The following is a 27,468-nucleotide window of genomic DNA, read 5'->3' on the forward strand; positions in this document are numbered from 1 at the left end:
GCCGATTCTCATGATTTCTTCTTTTTCTTGTGAAAGATGTCTGCTTAATGTGTGGTGTGTGTTTAACTGAGCCAGTGTTTCAGTTTTCCAGAAGAACAGCTGATTGATCTGATTGGAAGGATCAGCTGAAGTCACTGGAAGCCAATGATTTGGTCTGCTGAGTCCCTGAAGCATCAACCGTCACAGTGGATTAATTTAAAATCAGTGTGCTGCCTTAGAAATTGTTCCGATGCTTCTTTTTCTTTGTATTAGTCGCATACAGTTGTATTTGCATAACAATGTCAGTGCAGTCACATACTTATGTGGTTTCAGTGACTGGACCTCCTCATTCATTAACTTGTCTCAATCAAGTTATTGACATCATTTAAGACTCTTTCTAGCATGAGGACAAATATTTATGGTAAGAGGCTTCCTAATCATGATAATTTTCTTTTTAGATTGTTGAATGGACATACCAATTTGATGAGATCACTTAGAGCTTTGATGAGCAGAATAATGTATATTTCCTCCGCCAAGGAACACGGTGGAGTTATGACAATGGGCGTACTTTTGTGTAATATTACTCTAAAATGGACTAACGGTTTTGGATGAAATTTTCAGGGAAAGTCAGAAATGACACTAGGACCAAGTGATTGGATTTTGACACTGATGCAGGTTATAGTCTGGATCCACAGATTTGTTGAAGATTTCTGTATCACTGTGAGATAGCGGCACAGCTGTAACTATGACAACAAGTGAACTCTACTGCAGCTGCCTACTGACGATCACAATTGTGATCCTGCTACAAATCGACCACTGCGGGCTTATCAGGACTAATCTGCTGGAAGTGATACAAGGAACAACTGATTAAATTGTGGGGGTGTTTCCAAGTCCCATTAATTCCTGCCGCCTGCTACATATTTAGGTGTCGCGGTTCAGTATCTGTACATAACGTACACATACATAACACACACCTGTGCTCAGCACAAGATCATTTTGTTTGTGGGTATATCTATATTATATGGCCACATTCTATGTTGCTGTGATTTCTGATCATCCCTAACTCATTTTTTAAAACGGCTGCATTTCTACAAAAAGATGCTGCGTTTCTGACAACGCCATACAGGGGAATGAACAACCTTGGTGGAGTACTGCGTGCTCTGACTGTTTTTCTTGTTAATACAGTTGTGGTCAAAAGTTTACATACACTTGTAAAGAACATAATGTCATGGCTCTCTTGAGTTTCCAGTTATTTCTACAACTCTGATTTTTCTCTGATAGAGTGATTGGAACAGATACTTCTTTGTCACAAAAAACATTCATGAAGTTTGGTTCTTTTATGACTTTATTATGGGTTAACAGACAAAGTGACCAAATCTGCTGGGTCAAAAATATACATACAGCAATGCTAATATTTGGTTACATGTCCCTTGGCCATTTTCACTTTAATTAGACGCTTTTGGTAGCCATCCAGAAGCTTCTGGTTGAATGTTTGACCGCTCCTCTTGACAGAATCGGTGCAGTTCAGTTAAATTTGTTGGCTTTCTGACATGGACTTGTTTCTTCAGCACTGTCCACATGTTTTCAATGGGGTTTAAAGTCAGGACTTTGGTAAGGCCATTCTAAAACCTTAATTCTAGCCTGATTTAGCCATTCCATTACCTCTTTTGATGTGTGTTTGGGGTCATTTTCCTGTTGGAACACTCAACTGTGGCCAAGACCCAACCTTCGGGCTGATCATTTTAGGTTATCTTGAAGAATTTGAAGGTAATCCTCCTCCTTCATTATCCCATTTACTCTCTGTAAAGCACCAGTTCCATGGGCAGCAAAACAACTCCACAGCATAATACTACCACCACCGTGCTTGACGGTAGACATGGTGTTCTTGGGGTCAAAGGCCTCACCTTTTCTCCTCCAAACATATTGCTCGGCATTGTGGCCAAACGGCTCAATTTTTGTTTTGTCTGACCACAGAACTTTCCTCCAGAAGGTCTTATCTTTGTCCATGTGATCAGCAGCAAACTTCAGTTGAGCCTTAAGGTGTCCCTTTTAGAGCAAGGACTTCCTTCTTGCATGGCAGCCTCTCAGTCCATGGCAATGCAAAACACGCTTGACCATGGACACTGACACCTGTGTTCCAGCAGCTTTTAATTCTTGGCAGATCTGCTTTTTTGGTGGTTCTCGGTTGACTCTTAACCCTCCTGACCAATTTTCTCTCAGCAGCAGGTGATAGCTTGCATTTTCTTCCTGGTAGTGGCAGTGACAACACAGTGCCATGCACTTTATACTTACAAACAATTGTTTGCACTGTTGCTCTTGGGACCTGCAGCTGCTTTGAAATGGCTCCAAGTGACTTTTCTGATGTGTTCAAGTCAATGATTCGCTTTTTCAGATCCGTGCTGAGCTCCTTTGACTTTCCTGTTGTAGTGTTTGTGGGCATTTGTAGACACTGAGCCCTATTTAAATGGTCTCAGAGAAGTAGCCAGCTGTAGTCACTCATAGTCGCTCACAAGAAGTTAAGAGGCAATGCTATGAAGCTCATTTCATTGACACAACTTTCGAAGTCACCAAAATTGCTAATTCATGTTGCTGTATGTATAATTTTGACCCAGCAGATTTGGTCACTTTTTCTGTTAACCCATAATAAAGTCATAAAAGAACCAAACTTCATGAATGTTTTTTGTGACAAAGAAGTATCTGTTCCAATCACTCTATCAGAGAAAAATCAGAGTTGTAGAAATAACTACAACCAGTTATTTCTACATGACATTATGTTCTTTACAAGTGTATGTAAACTTTTGACCACAACTGTATAGTTGCTTGTGAATCATTATTTCAGATTACTTTGCCAGCTTGAGCCTTTTTTTTTTTTTTTTTTAAATTTATGTTGTTTCACTAATCTTGGGTCGTCAGTTTGATTTTCTATGAAGGGTGTCTTTCATGTTTCTTGATCAGCTAAATCAAAATAGAATAATATTTTTCAGGTAATCTCCAAAGTTTTAATACATTTCCTACTTCACTAATTAAGCAGGACATCCCTATTTCTATCGTTTGTGTGTATAAACTACAACTGCCATGAGTTTTTGCCCTTTGACATCCAGTTGAAGTTTCATCACTACTGCAGTCTACAATGCAGATACAGTAATAACAGATCCATCGTTGTTAGAATAATGAGGACTAAACATCTCAGTATTACCTCTGAGCTTTTTAGGAAGAACGCTGAAAGAAAGAGAAGTCTTTGTGGGTAAATACATTGTTAGCTACTCTGTTTCCTAGTCAGTAGAAATAACATTAAATATATATGCAATGCATTTCTGACTTAACTTAAAATGTCTATAATTACATTTCAGAAATACCCACATAGTTAAAACTCAACTGAAAGGTGGCTTTAACTCACTTTAATTTGGATATCTCAGAACATGATCTTACTAAGTGAAAGTGAATTGTAAAACCTGAAATTGTCATTATGACTTGTCAAGAATGCAACTGAGACATCTGGAATTTCAGTCATAGCTAACAAAAATGTATAGCCTAAATCAAAAATCCTCTGAAGAGATCAGAGAGGACAGATGAAGTTCTTGCCTGCCCTTGTTGAACTATGTATTTCTAAAAAAAAGAAAAAATGTTGGAATGTTTGTATTTGCGACCAAGGTAACATCAATTAACCGTCAAATGAAGCATAAAATAGTCGAAAAACCAAAACACCGTCACAGTTTTGTTTTTTCTTGGAAATTTGTTTTTTGTTATTTGCTTGCTTTCTTTGTTAATTTAGTTTTACACTACAGGGATACGTTTTGTTGTTGTGTGCTTTCTATGATGGATTTTTTCTTGTGTTTCGAACACCATAGCATTTTTTTTCTCATTTGCCTATACTTTTTTGCCCATCATGGCGATTTTTTTTTTTTTTGCTCGTTTTTTGCTTTTGTTGGGGTGTTGGACAGCCATTACATCGTTTTTATTTTGCTCATGTGTTTTGTATTTTGTATTTATTTTCCTAATTCGCTTTTTATTGTTAATTTTTGTCATTTTTGTATGATCGTTGTTTTTTATTTTTATGTTGTTTTTTTCGTAACAGCCATAACATTTTTTTTCACTTTGCTTGTGCTTTTTGACCGCCATGACGTTTTTTGTTTTTGTTTTTTTGCTTTTGTTTGTTGTTCTGTGTCAGGGCCTTGGATAGCCATTACATCTTTTTTGTTTCTTATTGTATTTTTTATCTATTCATTTTTATTTTTTTCTAAACCGTTTTTTATTCTTTTTTGTCGTTTTTTATACCGTTGTTGTATTTTATTTTTTTTAACAGGCATGACCATTTTTCTTCTTTTTGTTGTTGTAGTTTCGGGCAGCCAACCACTACAGCCGTTTTTCTTCATGATTTATTTTTCCAGGACACCCATCACGGTATGTTTCTTGTTTCTTGGTTGATCTTTCGCTTCATTTGTGAGCTTTTTGTTTTGTTTTGGTTGTGGGGCTCTATCCGGGACTGTGGGAATCCTCCGACGCACCGTGTGACGCAGCACGCCGCTCACCAACGGTCCTAACGGGGCGGGGCTCCTAAACACAGAAACCGAAATAAAGGATCGTGCAGAAATTTACTTCAAAACATCTCATTTTCCCCGAGTAGTAAGAGGTAAGTTTGCTCCGCATTATGGTACAGTGTTTGCTAAACATGCAGTTGCACGGATTGGAGGGTGTAACTGAAAACCCGACTGCCCAATGCTTTTTACAACATGCAACTGAAATGAATTTCATCTTCCTTGTGCGACGCCATCACTGTGTGTATAAACCAACGAACAAAATGGCGAAATGACTGAAATTGTCTGGCTGCGCGTCTGCTGCTCGTGTGAACGCGATAAAAATGTGTAGAGAAAAGTCTGCAGGATGAGGCGGGACTATGGTGCCGCCGTCCAGAAGGTGCTCGGCATTTTTTTGCGGAATTCAAACTGCACCTTTTCTCCACTATCACTCTGATAGGCCTCAATGAATGAAGTGGGTTTGGCAGCGGCGCCATTTTTAACCACGCACGTACACAGAAACGGGCCCGGAGCGGCGCGGTTGATAACCAGCTCCTCTCTGTGTCCAGGTTAATCTCCTGTGATGCCGATTCGCCGAGCCGCTGCGACTCCGACCCAGGAGAAGGCCCCCTCCTCGGGAGCAGAGAAAGGTGAGATCGGGGTCGTCTATTACCTTAACGGTGGGCCCGTGAACGCACCATCACCACCACTGCAACCCACAACATACTGGAGCAGTTGTCACTTTTTGTCAACACAGAATATGCACGGCTGTCGTTTCTCCAACCGTATTGTAGTAATACCTGCAGAGACGTGTGTGTTTGTAGAAGTTTTCAGGATTAAGGTTTTGCAGCATGATGTTATTTACCTGAATTTGACCTACATAACCAACATCTCTTTTCTTTTTTATGTGTACTATTCAGACATTTAAGATTTTCAGGTTTTTGAATAACAAAAGTTTCGCAAAGCTTGCTTTACACACTTATCTGTGACAAAAATGCAGAGGCAAATGTTTTTTATGCACATGCTCCGGTTGTATTGCATTTCTTCCTACCTTACTTTTAATGGTTCCTCAGAGCCTGAAGCCTCCTCAGAGGAGTCGCCCTCTGCTGATGAGGAGCAGGTCGCATCTTCGGCTGCGGTGACCGAGGGTGATGAAGGCAAGGCGGCGGGTGACACAGAGCCAACCGAGAACGGCGAGAAGGCCGATGAAGGAGCTGCGGGAGAGAAGGAAGGGGAAGGCGCTGAGAAGAAAGAGTGAGTCTCACCAGAGAGATAATCTGCAAGTGTGAACACTGCGATATTTCACTCTGATAGCACTTTTATCTGTTAATATGATCCTTACCTCTGCTGGATAACAGCAGACTGCTCCTCTCATGGTTGCAGTGTTGCATTTCCAAAACATGTGACCTGTCTCAGGCGCATTCGTGCCCTGTATCATAGTAGATGTGCCCGTCCCTGTGCCCGTGGTCTCGGAGGAGTCCAGGAGGAGGGGACACTGGCATCGTGACCATCTGATGATTTAACACCTCAGTCTCAAAGAAAGTGCAGCGTTATCTACCTTAAACTCCCCACATTTGTTTTGCTCACTGATTCCACTAAAAAGTCAGTTTAGATATACACTTCTGTTCAAAAGTTTGGGGTCACCCGGGCAATTTCATGTTTTCCATGAAAACTCACTTTTATTCATGTGCCAACAGAATTGCACAATTGTTTTCTAATTATCAATTATCCTTTCAACACAATGTAGCATTAGAACACAGGAGTGATGGCTGCTGGAAATGGTCCTCTATGTAGATATTCCATTAAAAATCAGCCGTTTCCAGCTAGAATAGTCATTTACCACATTTCCAATGTCTAGACTGTATTTCAGATTCATTTTATTTATTTTGATTGGGGAAAAAAAAAGATTTTCCTTACAAAATAAGGACATTTCCAAGTGACCCCAAACTTTTGAACGGTAGTGTAGCTGACTGTTTTTTGACAGGTAGTGAGATTCATGGACCGACACATGTATGGAAATCAAGGTAGTATAAAGAACGTTTAAAATACTTCATTTAGCTGTAGCTGAGGTACAGTTAACCTTGTTTTTCAGTTAGTAATTTGTAACTTTGGTCCTCCTCCTTTTCTTCTCCCAGACCTTGACAAAACAAACCTTCACCTTTTGTGCACTTGGATCACTAGCATTTCAGTTCAGTCAGGGTCAGATTTACCATGGTGGTCATAAAGACAGATGTTCTCAAACTTCATTTTGTCTTTCCCGTCGGTGACAATCGGACAAAGTGACAAATGCAAGGACTGCGCGGCTGGACAGTGCGCAACACACTGCTATGTTCTCCTACTAAGGTGAGGATGTGATAAAGATAAGGGTGGCAACAATCACAGTGAAATATCGCTTCTAGAGAACCGACTCGCTTCACTGAATCTTGTGCTTTGCTCCTTTTGGTGACAGGTTGAAGGATGGCTACAAGTACGAGAAATCCAAAGTCAAGAAGGTGAAAAGGACGATTCCTGCGTGGGCTAGCGTCACCGCCAGCAAAAAGGTTCCCGTAACCAACTTTGCAGGCACTCAGAACAAAGTGGATAATATCCTCATTGAAGCCATCACGGTGTGTGAAAACGTTGTGAAACAGTCGCTCGGCACAACCGCTCCGAGTTGTTTTTTCACTTTTTGTTTAAAGTGATTTTCTTCCGTTTTCTTTGCAGTCTTGTAATGACAGGTCGGGGGTTTCGTACCAGTCGGTCATGAAATATATTTTGAAAAATTACCCGGGGATGGAGCTTGACAGGAAGAAGTTTCTTATCAAGAAGGCAATGAAGAAACACATAGAGAAGGGCACCATCAAACAGGTGAAGGATGTTATTTGTTAACCTACCCATGTGTTGGGATATAAAGAAAAGCACAGGCTTGTTGCTTTGTGGACTAAAGTGTATCTTAACTTCTGTTTATTATTGTTAATTATATTTATCCTTCATCATCTCTCACACAGCTGAAGGGTAAAGGCCTTTCAGGAACCTTCACCATTGGGAAGCAGGCTCCCTTGTCAAAGGTATGTCATGGCAGAGGTGCTTTACTGTGTCTTAGCAGGAAGCAGTAACTCCCTCGAGTCCTGCTGGTTGCCTGTCTACACCAAGTAGCTGTTTTTATACTTGAGTTTTTGTACAGATTAAATCAACAAGCTGTAACATGCTAATTCATGAGCTTTAGAAGTGCTGGCAGTTTGTTACTGTTGGACTGAGTTGTTTGCTGCCCTCTGGCTACATCTACACTGATAGTTTCATTTTTAACATGCTACTTTATCATAGTAATATGCCTTAAAGTTTGACTGTCGCAGTCTGTAGCGTAAGATGATACCTGAGCTCCTAGTGGTTTAATCTTGTTTATACTCCTGCCAGACACCATCATATGCATGGTGCAACTGTGCAGAGGATTGTGGGTCAGTATGGCCACAAAGGCATGCTGGCTTGCCTCTTTTAAAACCTGATCAGATGTGGTAGATCGGCCTGGTGTATTTGGCATGCTACATTCAACATATTGTGTATTAGGACATTCCAGGTCTTTTTCTGGTGTTCTATTATTAAGACTTCTGTAAACAGTGGCACAGATGTTCATGTTCTCCTTCTGATTGAGCCTTCCTGCCACTGTGTGTCTAGTATTTTCTTTATCTAACTAACAACCAGGGCTGTACCCGAATATCCGAATATTTGTTCGCTCCCTCCCCGGTCGGACATTACCAGGCGGAACGAATATTACTGTCTTCCCTCCGCCTTCGGCTCACATCGGCTCATCTCGGCTCCTCCATTCGTGTTTGTTACCACCACCCGAATGGCCAGGTGGCTGCAGACTCTGACGTCATGCTTCACTTCGTTGCATAAACATAAGAAAAGATGCCAAAGACCTCCGCTGTTTGGGAATATTTCAGTTTAACTGAAGACAAAACAAAGGCAGTGTACAAAATTTGCGTCCGGAGACCAGATGAATGGATCCAAATACTCAGGCAGGTCTCCTCCGGTCTGGGAGACCAGACAACACTGTTGCCAACTCCTCAGTAAGGAAAGTCCTAAAAGTCGCTAAATGACGTCATCGCCTAATTTGCATATTTCCCAGTTTGCATGTAATTGTAATCAGCGTTGTAGGAGAGAGGCATAACACTGTGGAAGAGACCAAAAACTGAGTATAAAACACCCAAAATATGTTTTTTTTTTTTTTTTTTACTAGAGGCTAAATGCTGTGGTTTATTTTAGTATGACAGTGAAGAAACATTTTCATTTATATCCCGCTCCGTAAGTCTGGATGGGATCTGTAGTGACTGCGCATGCACGATTCACCTGCTGTCTGGCTGCGGAGTGATGTGTCCTCTAATCAGACACTGGGACTGCTGTGGGGTTACTGGACTGACAGCCTGTGCTTTGGGAGGGGGAGAAGCTCACAGCAGCCCCTGCTGCTCATTGAAAACAGTAACTGCAGAATGATCCGAGTTTTCCTATCAGTCTCCAAAACGGCAGAAAAACTCGCTGGATTTGTCACTAGTCGCTTTTGACAAAAAAAAAGTCACTAGGACGCTTTGGAAAGTCGCTAGATTTAGCGAGAAAGTCACTAAGTTGGCAACACTGCCAGACGAATGGATCCGAATATTCGGGCCGTCTCCGCCGCCATCACCCCCCTCCATCCCCCCGAATATTCGGATATTCGTCTTTAATAGGGCCCGAATATCCGGAGACCAGAAAACACCATTTGGGCCAGCCCTACTAACAACTTGTATGTAAAGGGTCCTGTGAGGTGCCTTTTTAGGCATGTTTGCATGCACAGGGCAATGTTGGGAGTTTTATTCAAAATGCCATGTTTTTAAAAAATGCAAATGTATTAGCACAGAGCTACGTCTGTGCTAAGCTTGACAGCTGACTGTAGCCTCAGATTTAGGTCATGAGCGACACTTCCATCCCTGATTGGACTGCAGTGTCGAAGTTGTTAATTAGGACAAAGGTTGTACTCCTCATCAGAATACCTTCAGTAGATGATGAGCGCACAGCATTTCTAGCTCTAACACTTATGTCAAAGAAGTAGTGTCAACAGTTTTCTTCTCCCCATCTTTCCCTATGAGACTGGGATGTGTTTGCTTGTAATCGTCATGTCTGTAAATGGGTGGTGTTTTAGAAAGCAGCTCAGAAGCAGGAGTCTCTGGGAGATGCTCTTCCTCTCATCATCACTCGGCTCTGTGAGCCCAAAGAGGCCTCGTACAACCTGATCAAGAAATACCTGGAGCAGCACTTCCCCAAGCTCAACATCGAAAACAGGTACAGCGCTTTACTACTGACCATTTCCTTACTTAGTGTTGTTATTAAGTGTGTATTTGACTAGAACTGGATAAACTGTTTTTCATCCCTGATTTATTTCTTTAATTTCACCAAGTAACAGTTACAGCTTCCCAAAATATCAAACTTTTAACAATACAAAGCAGAATTCATGCTAGCAACTTATTGCTTAGTAATGAACTTGGAACAAAAGGTAAGTTTTTGGCACTAGTGACTGCAAAAAATATAAAGATGCACACTACAATTAGGGTTCAGATATCAATTACTGAATACATTCATGATGAACTAACTGGTTCATCTTTAGGCCAGAAGTCCTGAAGTCAGCGCTGGTGAAGGCAGTAGAGAGAGGCCAGCTGGAGCAGATCACTGGGAAAGGAGCCAGAGGGACATTTCAGGTGAACCTCCTCATAACACTGAATGCATCTGTTCCAAAATGAGTGAAACATACTGTTCAAGTGTCTATTAGAACAAATATTTCTATCCTGGTGAATAATGATTTGTAGTGTTCTGCAAACAAGCAAAAATGACTCGCATCATTACTTCTCTCTGGCTTTTGTAATCATCAAACAGCAAAAAACTTAGAAGATACACTTCATTAGCAAATAAAAAGCAGACCCTGGATAATGTCTCCAGTGCTTATTCACAAGGAGTCATGTATGCAGTTGCCTTCTGTTGCTGTGTAGTTGTTTGTTTGTTTGTTTGTTTTACTACTTTGCGTGCCACAGAGACGGTGTATCCTGACGTGTTCATATCTGACTGTTACAGCTGAAGCGCACTGGCAACAAAATCCTGCTGAAGGGCGGCGCCTTAGAAGACGCCATCACCGCTGCCATCACAGCCATGAATGAACCTAAAACCTGCAGCACCACAACTCTACGCAAATATCTAGTAGACGCCAACAAGGACAGAAAGGAGTACCAGTTAGGTAAGACTCCAGCTCTCTCTCTGTTTACTGTATCACATTGTTACACACTTTAAAGTGCAACAGAAATACTGGTTTCTGAGAAAAAACACTAAACTAGTTCAGTTTCAGCAAAATGGAGTTCATCTCTCTTTGACTTTGATAAGTTGCATCTGTCAGCAGCCCAAACCGTTAACTAAGCTATAAAAACATGGGTTAATGACTGAACTCCCCGTCAGCAACTCATTGGATGTGGGCTTGTTCATTAATTACTCCGCCAAGGAACACGGCAGAGTAATGTGACGATCGGTGTTGGTTTGTTTGTCTGTGCGCAACATGACTCAAAAACGGACTCATGGATTTGGATGAAATTTTCAGGGAACGTCAGAAATGACACAAGGACCAGTTGATTAGATTTTGGCTGCGATGTGGCTTGTAATGTGGATTCATGGATTTGTTAGGGATTTCTGTATTGCGACTCGTGGTGCAACAGATCAAAAAACTCACGATTCGGATTGTATCACAGTTTGGATCCACGGATCGGATCGATTTTCGGAGCAGCTGTTTAAATGCCGTGTTGATAAGCGGTTGTTGAGCAGCCTTCGTCTTGGCTCCTGTCACTGGCACATTTGGGTGATGTCGCTTCATATAGGTGGTCGTGCTCGATGTATTTCTTTGTCATGCCACAGTGCCTACACACAGTTATAGTTTTGTCCACAACCTTTCTTCCATCATCACTGTATTTTACAAGGAAGCCAAAATGCTCCCGTACGGACAACTTAAATGATGCAGAAGGTTTCTCAAGTTCGTCTACTCCTCCGCTAGCCATGACTACCGCTGCACTCAACTAGTGTGGATTAAACATGTGCTCTCCATGTGACCACATACAACCTTTTTATCAACCAATCCGCGGTCCACATGAGTTCCGAACCATGGAGAGCGATCTGTACGGGTCACAGATCAACGATGATCCGTTGCACCACTAATTGCGACATAGCGGCACAGCGTCACTGTAACTATAACAACTGAACGCAACGTCAGCTGCCTGCTGATGATCACATGATCGCGATCCTGTGACTAATCGACTGATGCGAGCTTATCAAAAATAGTAGGGAACGATTGAATAAACTGTGGGGGTGTTTCCGAGATCCATCAATTCCCACCGCCTGCTACATATTTAGGTCAGTCATTGTCATTTCCAAGTTGGATTGTGTTTCATGTTTGATTGTTGTATGGGTGGGTGTGTTGATTCAGAAATAAATAATAAAATAGCACATCAGATTTTTCATGTTCCGATTTTGGATTGAAAATTTACTATGAAAAGAACAAATGATACAGCGATTTCAAAAAGAATGGTGTCAGTAAAAAATGTTGTCTGTAGTGGCCAACCTGAGGAGGACTCTGACCAAGTGCAAAGTACTCGGATGGATGGAGCAGATTACTGGTCACGGCTTCACAGGGACCTACCAGCTCTCGTTTCCTTTCTACCCGAGGTATTTCTCCTACTGTTAATACTCTGTATCATTCTTCTGAAGATGATATCCACACATTTTCCTTTTCTCTTCAGTCCTACCATCCTATACCCAGACAAGTTTAAAGACGTTCAGGACAAAAAGGCTGCAGCTCCAACCAAACGGAGGAGGACAGCAGACTCTTCAGATGAGGAAGATGAAGAGTCAGAAGAGGAGGAGGAGGAGGAGGAGGAAGAAGAGGAAGAAGAGGAGGAGTCTGAAGAAGAAGCTCCTTCCCGTCAGAGGTGTGTATAAAAGTTCCAATTTGAGCTTTAGTTTTCCTAAATCCAGGGTTCTCAGTAGTCTGCAGTAGGATTGTTTTAAGAGAGCTTCCACAGCCAAATAATGTAAAAACCAAACACTGTTTTAAAAAGACAGCCGTTCGACATAGAAATCATTAAGTACAGAAAACGGTAATTGTGTCCAAAGCCATTTCCTGACATGCTGATCTGCTGTAGCAGGTTGTTAGTAGCCTCACAGCTTCATGTGATGCACATCAAACCCTTTTCATACACGGGATACGTACCATCACAGCGCTCGATTTAGATGGTCGCCGCGAGCACCGGGAATGATAGGAGGTTGATGACATCATACAAAGTGGCTGCCTCCATGAAGAAAACATGATACGCGGTTCAGCTCGATCGAGCACTCGATTTGGACGGTCGCCGGGTCGCCATTTGCGACGTTTTTAGTCGCAAATGGCGACCTGGTGACCATCTAAATCGAGCGCTGCATCAGTGGCTTTATCAACCTGTTAATGGGTCAGTATAAGGACCTGACCGCTAGGGTCAGCCAGGTGTAACAAAAACAACCAGATGTACTGGCAGAAATAACACAAAAGTGATCAAACAGAGGAAGACAAGGCTGATGGATGTTGCCAAATCAAAGAACCAAATAAAACCAGACAAACAGAATTTTTAAAGTAGCTAAACAAAAACAACACAACTATACTCCTTAGTCAGACCTAAACACAATAGCAACACCCACCACCAACAGAAACTAATGCAATACAAATGAGTGTCATGTGTGCATAATGAACTAAACAAAACTGGTGCATCAAAACACACAATTCCAGCAAGACATAACATGCTAATCACCACCCCTCAATGGGTACAGGACATACAAGATTCAAGTAAGCTTCTCACCGAATTAGTCAGCTGCTAACAGGAGATACAGTCTTCACCAAGACTGGTAGCTCCTCACCAAAATAGCAGCCACTAACAGAAGCTCTAATTTCCGAGTAACCACCCCTCAGTGGCTATGAAACCCAAAGAACACACACAAAACACGACTCAAGATGCCCCAGGACAGGCTGGTCACATTAAAGTTTGACTCTTCTCAAAGAGCTAATGTACATAATAGAAGATGGACACACATTTTTGGAATCAGCTCTGATGTAGCCAACACTAAACTCACATGACTGATCTTCAGTTTCTATTTATTTCACTGTCTTTGTCTCTGGTCAGCATAAAACTTGCTCAATACCAGCTAGCATGAAAGAATAACAAGACGACATGCTCATCAATATCCCCCGCCACATGTGATGTCTATGAGTCTATATCCAAAATAGTGATCAAGGGCCATAACTCTGTGAAATATTATCGCACAGGTCTCATTTTCAAACTTGATCAAGGTGTCCATGGTGTGAAGCTATACACTAAATTTCGTAATCCTAGCTGTAATAGTTTCCGAGAAAAGCTGTCCCCTTCATCTCGGACGGACGGACGGAGGCCAAACCTGTATCCCCCTTTTCCACTTCGTGGAGGCGGGGGATAATAACCCCTGAAGACTACTCTCCATTTCTTTCGTTTCTTCCTCTGCTTCGTAGGTTTTAGCGGTTAGCCAAGCAGGTTTTGTTTACAGCTTCATTTCTGATGAATTAGATATACAGTCCAGACATTGTTAATGTGCTAAATGACTATTCTAGCTGGAAACGTTTGATTTTTAATGGAATATCTCCATGGAGGTACAGAGGAACATTTCCAGCAACCGTCACTGCTGGGTTCTGATGCCATATTGTTTTAGCTAATGGTGTTGAAAATCTAACTGATGATTAGAATTATATGTAGAGTTTTGTCAATCCAACGTGGCCTATGAGCATGATTTTTTTTTTTTTTCCCCCCTGCTGTTGGATAACAACAGATAAGGTTGGATCACAGCGTTTTTCTACACTGTCATGTTGTCACTCACTATAGATGGTAATATTCCACATCTATACATCATATTTCAGACTTGTGCTGTGTTGAAAGTGATGCGGAAAAAGTCCAACCTAGGAAGATTGCTATTGCAAATTTTACAGAGTGGTGAATTCATTTTGACATGAAACAGACACGTTCAGATTAGGAAGCAGAAGAGCATATCTGAACAAGGCTTATTTACGCTCCCTTTACTTAACTGTTACTGCTTTCTGTTCAAATCACTCTTAGGAAATCTCAGAAGAGGCCTCCACCCAAGGCTCGTCGTCCTCCACCAACCAAGAAATCTCGGAGCGCGAGCCAGTCGAAAGCTAGAGGGAGGGGACGAGCGCTGCCAAAGAAGTCACCAGCTAAGACAGCGGCAGCTCCAGCTAAGAAAGCAGCAGCTCCAGCTAAGAAAGCGGCAGCTCCAGCCAAGAGGGAGGGAAGGAAAGTATCAGCCTCCAAAAAGGAAACCGCATCACCAGTTAAAGCCACACCTGTAAAGAGAGGTGCTCCTGCAAGAAAGCCCAAAACACCAGCTGTGAAAAAGCTCACCAGCCGGGGGTCCAAGCGACCTGTGGCCAGAGAGTCATCGGCTGAGGAGACCAGCACAAAGGAGACAAGGAGTGGGTCCAAGCGATCGAAGCCAGAAGAGTCGTCCCCAGAGGAGCCTGCAGTTAAAAAGGCGACGAAGAGCAGTTCCAGACGGCAAGACCCCGAGGAGTCGTCCTCTGAAGAGCCTGTAGCCAAAAAGGGGGCAAAGAGCAACAAGCAGTCGGCTCGAAGGTCCAAGAGAGGGAGATACTGAACCCAGGAGCACCTTCCACAAACTGGCAGCAGTCAGCCGCTGTTGTTTCAGTGCTCTCGCTCTCTTTTTATCATTGTTTTCTCCCTTTTTAATGGGGCAGTAGGTTTTTTTTATTTCTATTGTAGTATAAGAACGTTATCCTACCAGTTAACTGTACTTTGAGAGTTTCTGAATTTCCTTTTTAATCACCATGTGTAGAAAAGGTTGGTTAGTGTTGCTGTTAAAGCTGCCAGCTCGCAAAAGCATAGCAAGATCCAACAAACTGTAACTAGAGCCATGTATTGACTTCTGTTTTTATATGTTCCTCGTCCGCTCAGTAGGTGCTGGCAGCACACATTCCTAATTTCAGTTGAACTGAGGTACCAGTGTTCAGGAGAGGATAAAGGAACTTCCATTTCTAGGTTCTAATGTTGTTGAAAAGGTTAATCAGTTACTAATTATTTTACTACTTTATGAAAACACAGGGGTTTTTTCTGTGTCCCGGAGATCTCTGCATCAGAAATGTATTATTATTATTTGAATTTCTTTATTTAATACAAAAAATCCCCTAGAAAATATTAGGCCTGCAGGTGTCAAGCTGAGGACTGAACAGAGGATAAAACACTGACAAGTATTCAAGTCACATTGAGAAAAAAGTCATTTTTGATGTGTGGAATCAAACCTATACATGAATTGATTTTATTGCGTCACAGCTGTAATTCAGTACCAAACTGTAAGAAATGTGTGTTGTGAATAAGAAAAAGGAGGATAATAGCTCATACATACCCTGCATGCATGTATTCCTTGTGTTGTTAAGCTTTTTTCCAAGTCATTAATAAAATGGCTATATTTGTAAACTCTTGCTGTATTTTTCTTATATCATTTATTTAGTGTGAGTCATTAATGTTTTATTATCAATAACAAGTAGTCATGAACTGTTATTTGGGACTAGGGGAGATGTCCGTATGTGAAATCATGAGAAAAAGCATGTATGTTGTTTTAACATCTTTTTTTATGAAAGAGATCGTATCATTTGGTTTGAATCACCTGCATTATGTAGTTAAAACTACAGTGTTAACCTCACAGAAGCATTGTTTAAAATGATAATCATCCTTAAAACATTTTTGAATATTAGATTCAAATGTTTTCTTTGAAATATTATCAGAACTTGGAGGTTGATGTACGTTATTGTTGTGGGACCACGTCACTGCTTGCTAAGTTTTGGCACCACATCTGAACTCAACTGGACTCAAACTGAGAAAAAAAGTAATTGACAAGTTAATTTAGCCAAATCTAGTTTTTGATCACTAGATGGACGTTGGCAGCCTCCTCCCTGGTGCTGCTCTCACATCATCATCCATCTAAGTTGTCAGGTCAGTGTCAAGTTTCAGTTCGCTTTTCTGTCTTCATGAGGCTGTGGGATGCTGTCGACCGCATGTTAAAATTGATTGTTTGGTTGTTTAAATGAAGCAACTTTACTTCATCTCTGAATGTAATGTTTCAACAGTGTGTTGATGCAAAAGCAGTTCATCATAAATAAGCTTTTTAATCGCCATTATTTGTTTGGTCAGACAGAGCATATCAGGATTTGAAGACAAAACAAGCTTACCCAAGGTGCATTCAGGCTTCATGTGAACCAAACATGAAGTACACTGAGATTTCCGTTAGCATTGCTGTGTTATAGCACGGCATCTGTAATGCATCAACTGTATGTTGTTCTTGTGATTCATTCATTTCTAATAAATACATGTGACATTCAGCTTATAATACAGTGGACATATTATTAGCAATGTATGTGATTATCAGGACATACCATTCAACACACTTAGATTACACACTATATTTGATATAACCTGTGAAAGAACATTGCATAACATCAAACAGAGCAGTGAGATGGATAGTTTCACTAAAATCCATATTTTTCTTTGGCTGGGGTTGATGTCTTAGTGCATTTCTAAATTTAGAGTGATTTTGGCATTCACAGGAAATGATCAATTCTCGACACAGTAATTACCATCCTGCCAACTTTCATGAACAAAATACAGAATTTCTAAATGGCTAGTATTGATTTGACAAATTGGGGTGGAAACACTCACGATCCTGGGTAAAGTTTGACGTCCACAGCCAAGTGTCTTCTTTGAAAATATGAACAGAAGACACATTAGAATTGAAATGATTGTTTATCATGTAATATTAAACAAGAGTTCTGCTTATAAATAAAGCAGATTATAACAAAGCCCCGTTTACATAAAACCTACAGATGCATCTAAATCAAGGTCAAACACTGCAACATAAAATGCTTTTGTCCCCTGTCTTTTATTACACGCTCTGGTATGCCACTTGCATGTTATATCGGGAGTTGTTGTATTATTTTAGGACTTTCTGTAAACTTTCCCAACCGCTGCCCACAGAGGTGTAAATAAAGAAGTGGAACGTACTGTAGATGTGTCACATTGTCTTCTCCCATTGGGTGTCACACCAAACATGAGGCAGCTGTTGGGAGTCTGTGTTCCTTTGAACATCTGAAACCTGATCAAGAGTGTTTACAAGTGTTAGTAACTCCAAGAAAAAACATCCTTCCCAGAAATACACATACAATAAATTATGCTATAATAAAATACTATTCACCATACATGCTGCCCAGAATAGATTGGTGTGTGCCAAAGTTAGTTATACTTCTTCAGTTACGCCTTTAAAAAAAACAAACAATCTGTTTACGGTAATGCACCAAACACATGAACTTCCCTGTATGAGAAAACCCACTTGGCAATCAAACCTTCGGATTCTGATTCCATGGCACTATATCTACAGTATCTATACATTTTTTTTATTTAATTTGAAATCATATTGTATCATATGCTTTGGATGTTGCCAAAACAACACAAAATTTATACCGAACTAGTTTCTATTTTACAGGCAGGCCTCGCTGAATTCTGTTTTTCTAACTACATGCCAGTATTCCTGCTTGCCCAAACTTTATTGCCCTGACAGTAAACCTTTTCTCCAGCAAACATCAACAACCATAAATCTGTCATACTTGAAGACAAATATCTCCAAGTATCATCTTCTATGTAAATAGTAATAGGTCGCAGGTCTTTCATTGTTTACATTGTGTAAATGCATAGGAAACATGTAGTTCGCTGCAAAACTTGGTGATGTATGCAAACTGAATACATCTTTATTTAATCAGGTTTGATGTTAATGATGCTATAGCTCAAATAGGCTTTCGGTGGTCAATGCTATGAGGCAGCAGCAGCTTACATGCTTCTACATGTTATACAATCATACACACTTAAAGCTTAAACACACATACATTTTCATCAGCTACTCAAGAGGCTTATTGGTTTGCTCTCACAGAAAGGTGACACCACAGGCATGTTCTGGTTTATTGGCAGAGGTCTAGCCATGTCATCTGGTCAGGTCCAAGTCTGGGAAGGGTTGACGGAGGACACACATTCTGTCCCATGCTATTTTCAGATGAGCAAACTACAAATGATGCCCAGTGGCAGTGAAAGTTTGCCGAAATACAGAGATGCTAAAACATAACTTGGGGAATCAACATTTTGACCTTTCAGGTTTTTAAAAAAATAATAATATTGCAGTTTACAGCCTCACAATGGAATGTGTAATGTGACACTTGTTGACTTTGCTTCTGGTAAGTATTTTTTTTGGACTTTGGTTTTTCCAGCTGTTTAAGCCATGGACACACCCACTTCAGCTATGGACATGCTATATATATGCATGCTAAAATAAAATCTGGGGTCGAATATTAGAGTCATTCATTGCAATAGCCAATCAAATTTGGTTACAGACTCAGAAATACTCAGGTAGAAAACATCTTAGGTGCTCTGTAATTTTGTAGAAAGTTTATTTTTTTATTATTATTATTTTATTCAAGGATTTAACAAAATAGTCTTTCCAGAATTGGAGGACATTTGAGCTTCAAAAAGTAAACCTTCTCTTTTACAATTTTATGCGCCATATTTATCAGTAATAGGTAACAATCTATTAAGGATTTGATTAGCTTAGCTTATGCATCAATGGTACCATTTTTATTCCGTCTTCTATTTGTTGTCTCAACATAAGCTTTAAGTTGCACAAGCAAATATATTTATTTTAAATGCTGAAATATGGTTAAAAAATTAAATTTTGTTAAATATTTGCAGATGTTGGCATACATCCGGAAGAAAACTTTCAAGCATACAAAATAAGTGCAATTTACAGTACAAACATTAAAGGGGAAAATCTGTCATGTAAAAGTCGACTTTTTTGGAAAACAGGCATTTTATGTTGTGTGTCAATATTTGAGTGAGTCAACCTGTTTTAACCTAGATAGAGTATTTACAACTCTATGAAAAGTTTACTGGCTCTAACAGTGGAGTTATAAGTCAGTGTAAAGTTCTGCAGACAAGGAGTGAAAAATTCAACTCTACAGAGTGATAGTCCCAGCAGTCTTGGAAGGGTCTGGTGCACAATTAGTTAAGTAACGTTAACATTTCCATGCTGATAATATCGCTTAATGAATATTTTTCAAATAAACAGGGTTTTTTAGTTTCACTGATGTCGATTGAGGACATATTGCGAACATGAACCCACTGGTTTGACAATATTGTCGATTAGCTACATGCTAACAGTTGCTAACAGTTCAGAAGTTCGATATCTTCTCATTGAGTTATGATGCACCTATATAAAATGCTAACTACGCATTACTTCTGAATGCTGCTGAGACAATATTGCAGCCACCTGTCTTATGGCATAGTTGTAAAAACCTAATCATTGTTTATGATTTGCTAATCGCTAATTAGCGTCCATGCTAGGCGAATGAACTTTCGGAGGCAACGGGTAACCTGCTGGTTAATATTGTTTGAAGCCAAATGACAAAGTAATATGGCGATTTAGAGTTTCACTCATAGACTGCATGTTTCACTCCTTGTTAAGTGAGTAATGTATATTTTGCATAAATTAACTGATAGCAGGATAGATTTGTTAGTCACGACTCATCAACCATGCCCTGTTTTTCACAGGAATCTAGTGAAGTGCAATAGCAGCAGGCCAACACTTGGTAAGTAAGCTAAAGGGATGAACTAACATTAGATTCTTTCCACAGTTAACCCATTTGCAGTAACTCCTGCGTTACCAGAACTGCTTGATAAAGGGTCTTTTGTAGCAACTAACCTGTTGCTGTAGCAGCTAAGTAATTTAAACTTTGAAGTAATGTTTGTATTTTATATATATATATATATATATATATATATATATTAAAAAAACACCAGTTCTGAAGCACATTAATAGGTAATTATTTGTTCAGCTGTTTTCTTTGTGTGTGTTTTTTTGTTATTGTTTATTTGAACAGAATATGCTGCTGCGTGTTTGTTTGGCGGGGAGTATGTTTGTCCCTCTCATGCTCGGCTCATCAAGCTCATCAGGAGCGGCTGTGGGAGAGCGCAGCTGAGCGTAATGAACAATCAGTGCAGCATAAAAGCCTGGCTCTTCCTTCGGCTCGACGCTGGGTCATTGCATACAAGCTCCCTATCATGCACACATCGCCTTTGGACTCCGTCAGCTAGTGATGGTGAAATCGAAGCTTCATGAAGCAATGAACCACTTTGACACATCTGCTTCAAGAATGACACATTGCTTCGAAGCATTTGACACAATCAGAAGAGTGACATCTGCTGGTCCTGTGTCAGAACTGCACCTTAGTGGAAAAAAAATGAAAAAGCCTCAGGACTGCTTGTCTCACACTGCTTTGTACTTGCAATAAATATTTTAAAACGTTATATATGTATGTTTGTGTGCATATATGTGTAGTGTGTTTCTATGAATGAATGTGTGTTGTGTATGAGTGAATCTATGCATATGTATCTGTGTATTTTTTAATGTATGAAATGCAACTAGATATATCTAAACTAAATTCTAACTAAATGTATACGCTCCCTAACTTCTCTCAAAATGACAAATGGCAAATGCACTAGCGTGATCTCCTCCTCTCAAAAACCCACAATTTGAGGAGTTAATCAGACCCCTATGCCTTTTAAGACCTGGACAGATTGAAATGTCCAACCCCTTCAAAGTTAGCTCGAAGCACCGCGACACGCGATGTGACGTAACGAGGCCTCGTTCTTGATAGTCACGTGATTGTGGGCGTGCTGAAGCAGGGATCGAAACACCGTCTCGGAACACTTTGGCTTCAAAAGCTCGGCACTGTGTCGAGCAAACTGGCTCAAGCGTAACATCACTACCATCAGCCCCTGGACTTCCTCGCCTGCTCCGTCCACCTCCCTTCACCCTGGAAACTACGATTGCTCGTCTTTCTCCCTTCACTCCGCACACTCCTCCGTCTGCCTTGGATTCTGCCCGTTCTGCCACCCCAATCACATCTCCACCACCGGCTTCGTCAGCTCTGCCATTGCCCCATCTCCCGACCCCTGGACAATACGTGAGTCACCTCTCCCTGTTAGCCTAGCTTAGTTTAGCCCCCACCACGGCCGTTATGGAATAAGATTACTGTCAAAAGTATTCATCCACAATTCTAACCATTCGTATTCGTAATGTTAAACATTTGTATGTTAATAAAAAATTTGTACACAAAATTCTGCTGTCATATGCATGAGTTTGATAAATTAAGGGTTAGGATTGTTTTTACGAGTATGAACCTAAAAGTTGTGAGTGCAACTCTAATTTCTACGACTACGAAGTCTTCCCTGTGAGGACGAATTCAAGTTTATGGGTACGAGTAGAAAAATACTGGAATGACGTCACATAGGTCACAGGGGAAGGTAATCGAACACCGATTGCTCCAAACGCGCATGCGCCATTTATAAAGAGTAGATGCCGGGTGGACCCGGTGGACCTACCGGGGCAGGTGACGCCTCACAGGTCAAGTAAATAACACATCCAACTTCTTGTAATTTATTTATTTCATGAAATTGTACTGTTTTAATTGATATACAGTTTATGGACGAAAGACGGTACTGCTTAGCTTGCACGCTAACGAGCCGGGCCGGTGACACATTAGCCTTCTAATGCAAGGAGGCTAATGAGGAGGCTTAATAACAAAACAAACATAATTTGAGATTATGAATCGTGGCAATTGGCGTATGAATCAGCCCATTGTACAGCCTAAATTGCTGTAAATTAAGTCCAGTTTTAGTTCTTTGCAAACTCAGACACGTGCATTAGTTTAGTTTACAATGAATCTGGTGTAGTTCGGTAAAGTTGGAAAGATATTTACAGATTCGGACTTCCGGCATCAATAACTCATGAGATATATGTTGTCAAAACATGAACGATGCCTCTTTCAAATCGTTGTAAGGTAGACAATGTGCTACAAGGCCAATTTTATCAAAAGTCGCTGTATTTGAAGCTACAGAAATAACATTGGTGTCTATGAGCAGCCGGCGGTGCAACGAGTGAACAGGGACCGTCTGCAAATAGCAAAACCGCTGCAACAGCGAAAAGAGACACTACACATATATTCAATAACTTCACTGTAGAGCCACCAAAATCACTGGAGCCATGAATGGGCTCTTGCTGGTCAAACTACAACTCTTGCTTTGGCGCTAAATTAAAAATCTGAATTTTAAGGAATTTTTATGTTTTGTATGATTATTTTATGAGTATTAAAATGGCACTTTTCTTCATGTATGTGGTATATTTTATATAACACACAGGGAAAATGGCACAAGGGCATAGTGTACTTGCTGTGACCTGTGCTGGTCAGACCGTCAGGTTTATTACCTCCAAGTATTGTCTGTACAGTCCTTAACTAGAAAAATATTACTCACAGTTTAACATTATGGTATAAATGAATCAATTGACACTGAAACTTTGCAATAAAGTGTCTTATCGTCTTTCTTCTCAATCATCAGTACTTGAGGTGACAGTCTAAACAGTTTGTTTGGTATATTGGTGTTATCTGATACTCTCTTTGGTAAGGATTGTAAATTCCATTACTATACAGAATTATGTGTTTGGACAAACAAGTACATTATGCCCTTATGCCATTTTTCCTGTGTGTTATATAAAATATACCACATACATGAAGAAAAGTGCCATTTTAATACTCATAAAATAATCATACAAAACATAAAAATTCCTTAAAATTCAGATTTTTAATTTAGCACCAAACAAAGAGTTGTAGTATGACCAGCAGGAGACAATTGATGGCTCCAGTGATTTTGGTGATTGTACAGTGTGTAAGAGTGAAGTTATTGAATTTTATTACTAATAAAATGATAATTATAAAAAAAATACAAATTCCTTAAAATTCAGATTTTTCATTTAGCGCCAAAGCAAGAGTTGTAGTATGACCAGCAGGAGACAATTGATGGCTCCAGTGATTTTGGTGACTGTACAGTGTGTAAGAGTGAAGTTACTGAATTTTAATACTCATAAAATAATCATAAAAAATCCTTAAAATTCAATTTTTCATTTAGCACCAAACAAAGAGTTGTAGTATGACCAGCCGCAGCCGATTCATGGCTCCAGTGATTTTAGTGGCTCTACAGGGTACAAGAGTAAAGTTATTGAATAAATGTGTAGTGTCTCTTTTCGCTGTTGCAGCGGTTTTGCTATTTGCAGACGGTCCCTGTTCACTCGTTGCACCGCCGGCTGCTCATAGACGCCAATGTTATTTCTGTAGCTTGAAATACAGCGACTTTTGATAAAATTGGCCTTGTAGCACATTGTTTACCTTACAACGATTTGAAAGAGGCATCGTTCATGTTTTGACAACATATATCTCATGAGTTATTGATGCCGGAAGTCCGAATCTGTGAATATCTTTCCAACTTTACCGAACTCCGCCAGATTCATTGTAAACTAAACTAATGCACGTGTCTGAGTTTGCAAAGAACTAAAACTGGACTTAATTTACAGCAATTTAGGCTGTACAATGGGCTGATTCATACGCCAATTGCCACGATTCATAATCTCAAATTATATTTGTTTTGTTATTAAGCCTCCTTAGCCTCCTCATTAGCCTCCTTGCATTAGAAGGCTAATGTGTCATCGGCCCGGCTCGTTAGCGTGCAAGCTAAGCAGTACCGTCTTTCGTCCATAAACTGTATATCAATTAAAACAGTACAGTTTCATGAAATAAATAAATTACAAGAAGTTGGATGTGTTATTCACTTGACCTGTGAGGCGTCACCTGCCCCGGTAGGTCCACCGGGTCCACCCGGCGTCTACTCTTTATAAATGGCGCATGCGCGTTTGGAGCAATCGGTGTTCGATTACCTTCCCCTGTGACCTATGTGACGTCATTCCAGTATTTTTCTACTCGTACCCATAAACTTGAATTCGTCCTCACAGGGAAGACTTCGTAGTCGTAGAAATTAGAGTTGCACTCACAACTTTTAGGTTCATACTCGTAAAAACAATCCTAACCCTTAATTTTTCCAACTCATGCATATGACAGCAGAATTTTGTGTACAAATTTTTTATTAACATACAAATGTTTAACATTACGAATACGAATGGTTAGAATTGTGGATGAATACTTTTGACAGTAATCTTACTCCATAGGCCGTCTGGTCCGTCGCCCTCTGTTTAGTTTAGTTTTTGTCCCCCATCCTGTTTATTTCCCTGAGCCTCCCACTTGAAGTATTTTCTGTTTATATTATATATCCCTGCATTAAATCTCTCCTTAATTCACCTGCCTGTCTGTTTGCCTGCTTTTTGGGTTCTACACACTCTAGTCTGTGACAGAATGACCCAGCCACCCCAGAACCCAGCAGGCACCACTCTTTTTTCAAAATGGCCCCAGGGTCTCTCTCGAGATCCTGGGGTAGCTAGGGGGTTTCTTGAAGGGCTCGAGGTCGCCTCCTTGGCCATGGAGAGGCTCGCCGCTCCCTTCTTCAGCGGCTCCCTTAGCAGCAAACCGGGCCATATCCCCCTGCTAGCCGTCAAACCTCCCGCCAGAAGACCTGGTCGCCGAAGGCGCGGCGCCAGGAAGCGCTGTAGCTCCCCTGTCCCTGCCCCGGAGGAGCCCTGTGCCACCTCACCTGCAGTGTTGAAGGGGCCCCGTGCCACCTTGCCTGCAGTGTTGGAGGGGCCTTGTGCTACGTCACCTTCCGAGCGGGTCGATGCTGCCACTGTTGCCGTGCGGGTCGACGCCTTCTCACTCCCTGCCCGTCGCCCCGTCTCCTGTCCTTGTGGGGCCCGTCGCCCCGTCTCCTGTCCTTGTGGGGGCCGCCGCCCCGTCTCCTGTCCTTGTGGGGGCCGCCGCCCCGTCTCCTGTCCTTGTGGGGGCCACCGCCCCGTCTCCGGTCCATGTGGGCCCTGCAGCATTGAAGAGGCCTCCAGCCTCCCCTGCAGCTTTAAAGGAGCAAAGGGCTCCTCCTGCAGCCTTAAAGGAGCTAAAGACTCCCCCTGCAGCTTTAGAGGAGCTAAAAGCTCCACCTGCAGCTTTAAAAGAGCTAAAGGCTCCCCCTGCAGCTTTGAAGGAGCTAAAAGCTCCCCCTGCAGCTTTGAAGGAGATAAAGGCTTCCCCTGCAGCCTTGAGGAAGCTAAAGGCTTCCCCTGCAGCCTTGAGGAAGCTAAAAGCTTCCCCTGCAGCCTTGAGGAAGCGAAAGGCTTCCCCTGCAGCCTTGAAGAGGCATCCCGCCTCCTCTTCAGCCTTGAAGAGGTTTCCCGCCTCTCCTGCAGCTTTGAAGAGGTATAAAGCCTTCTTGGCAGCCTTGAAGGAATGTAACGCCTCCTCGGCAGCCCTGAGAAGGTCTAAGACCTCCCCCGAGTCCTTGATGAGGCGAAACGCCTCCCCCGAGTCCTTGATGAGGCTTAATGCCTCCTTCGAGTCCTTGTTGAGGCTTAATGCCTACCCCGAGTCCTTGTTGAGGCTTAATGCCTCCCCCGAGTCCTTATTAAGGCAGAATGCCTTCCCCAAGTCCTTATTAAGACAGAATGCCTTCCCCGAGTCCTTAAAGCTGCTGTCCGGAGTTTGAATCGCAGCGTCTCCCAAAACACTGTTGGTCCCACCCTCCCTCTGATTTCGCCCCTTTATTTGTGCACGCGCGCAGTATCTGAGAGGAGTGCCCGGAGTGCTGCAGCATCTTGCCTGTTTTGCTGTTTTCCACTCTTCTACATTTAGTACATTTAGTAAATAATAAAGAAATTACGTTAGAATTCTGTATTGAGTCTAACTTGTCCTAATACCAAAATAACATGAATCTGCTAGGACGAACGAGTAAAGTTTCAATATGTGATTACACTCGTGTATCCCTCTCGATGACGTTGTTTATCAAACTTAGTGCATTTACGCGTGTATATGTGTTACATTGTTTATTTATTTCTATCTAGAGTTCAGAATTGCATGACTTCTCTGACGAAGAGTATGTCCCTGATGCCCCAACATCTTCCTCCAGAGGTCGGGCATCTAAACGAAGCCGTCAGGCGGGCTATGGAAGCCATGGTCGGGGAGCGACGCGAGCACCCCGAGCCAAAAAACATCCTGCAGTCTCTTGGCCTGACAAGCCGTGGGATTGGTAACTTTTCTGGAAGTTGCTGAGCCCTGATGCTCTCTCTTCCACAAGCAAAACAAATGTGCGCGCGGTTGCGTAGTGCGTAGCTCGTCCACCTCTGCATGGGCTTGCTTGCTGTGCGCGTAACCGTTGATTGACAGCATGACAAAGCTGAAGCTCGAACTTGATTGGTCGGATTGTCTGTGTGCTCGCTCTAAACTCATCTGACTCGGCTTCGTCAGATGAGCTCAAGAGAGCAGTGGTGGCAAAACAGAAACTGAAACCTAGCGCGGCTTTGATCGCCAGCGGCTGTTGGCAACGGCACTTTTTGCGGTCGCCCCACCATGGTCACTGTCTTTGTCATTCTTTTGGCCCACCGCAACACTCTCACGTTCCAAAACTCCAGGATTTTCACCGACAAGCTCCAACAGACTGTCCTGCAGCACCCCCAGTCAAAAAACATGATTGACGTCTATAGACGTCATTGGCAGCGAACGTTCGGATTTCAATTGACGTCTATAGACGTCAATGGCAGCGAATGAGTTAAGGAGGAGTAGCGCCTCTCCCTGAGCCCTGAAGAGGCATTATGCCTCCCCTGAACCCTTGAAGAGATGTAGCGCCTCCTCTGCAGCCTTGAGGGGGCATAGCCCCTCCTTGGCAGCCTTGGGGAGGCGTAGCACCTCCCCCCAAACCCAGAAAGGGCTTAGCACCTCTCCACCAGCCCTTTAAAGGACTAACGCCACCCCAACACCAAGTGGCGCCCCTGCAGTGGCCTCCCCAATTAGTTTCCCTGCAGTTGTGGTCTCCTCAACGCCGTGTCCAATCCA

General features: G+C 41.8%; 1 protein-coding gene across 3 annotated transcripts; it reads left to right on the forward strand.

Moving 5' to 3' along the window:
• Positions 1 to 4,466: 4,466 nt before the first annotated feature.
• Positions 4,467 to 16,036, forward strand: hp1bp3 (heterochromatin protein 1, binding protein 3). Of its 3 annotated transcripts, none has more exons than XM_022191200.2 (13): positions 4,467 to 4,609; positions 5,063 to 5,143; positions 5,567 to 5,747; positions 6,774 to 6,836; positions 6,943 to 7,099; positions 7,197 to 7,340; positions 7,481 to 7,540; positions 9,646 to 9,785; positions 10,108 to 10,198; positions 10,569 to 10,728; positions 12,086 to 12,197; positions 12,272 to 12,460; positions 14,642 to 16,036. In XM_022191200.2, exons 2-13 carry the CDS (start codon positions 5,077 to 5,079, stop codon positions 15,198 to 15,200), a joined length of 1,923 nt encoding a protein of 640 aa, XP_022046892.2. In that variant the 5' UTR covers positions 4,467 to 4,609; positions 5,063 to 5,076; the 3' UTR covers positions 15,201 to 16,036. The 3 variants fall into 3 exon arrangements, with proteins under 3 accessions (XP_022046892.2, XP_022046895.2, XP_022046894.2); XM_022191202.2 differs by lacking the exon at positions 4,467 to 4,609 and adding an exon at positions 4,771 to 4,968; XM_022191203.2 differs by lacking the exon at positions 6,774 to 6,836.
• Positions 16,037 to 27,468: the final 11,432 nt, after the last annotated feature.

Source organism: Acanthochromis polyacanthus, chromosome 5, assembly GCF_021347895.1.
Source record: "Acanthochromis polyacanthus isolate Apoly-LR-REF ecotype Palm Island chromosome 5, KAUST_Apoly_ChrSc, whole genome shotgun sequence".
Lineage (NCBI taxonomy): Eukaryota > Metazoa > Chordata > Actinopteri > Pomacentridae > Acanthochromis > Acanthochromis polyacanthus.

Bases quoted from the DNA above. Each gene is read 5' to 3' on its own strand.
- hp1bp3 (XM_022191200.2), top strand. From the start codon at position 5,077: ATGCCGATTCGCCGAGCCGCTGCGACTCCGACCCAGGAGAAGGCCCCC. The intron at 10,729-12,085 runs GTAAGACTCCAG...TGTTGTCTGTAG, and splicing joins CAGAAAGGAGTACCAGTTAG to TGGCCAACCTGAGGAGGACT. The intron at 12,461-14,641 runs GTGTGTATAAAA...AATCACTCTTAG, and splicing joins GAAGCTCCTTCCCGTCAGAG to GAAATCTCAGAAGAGGCCTC.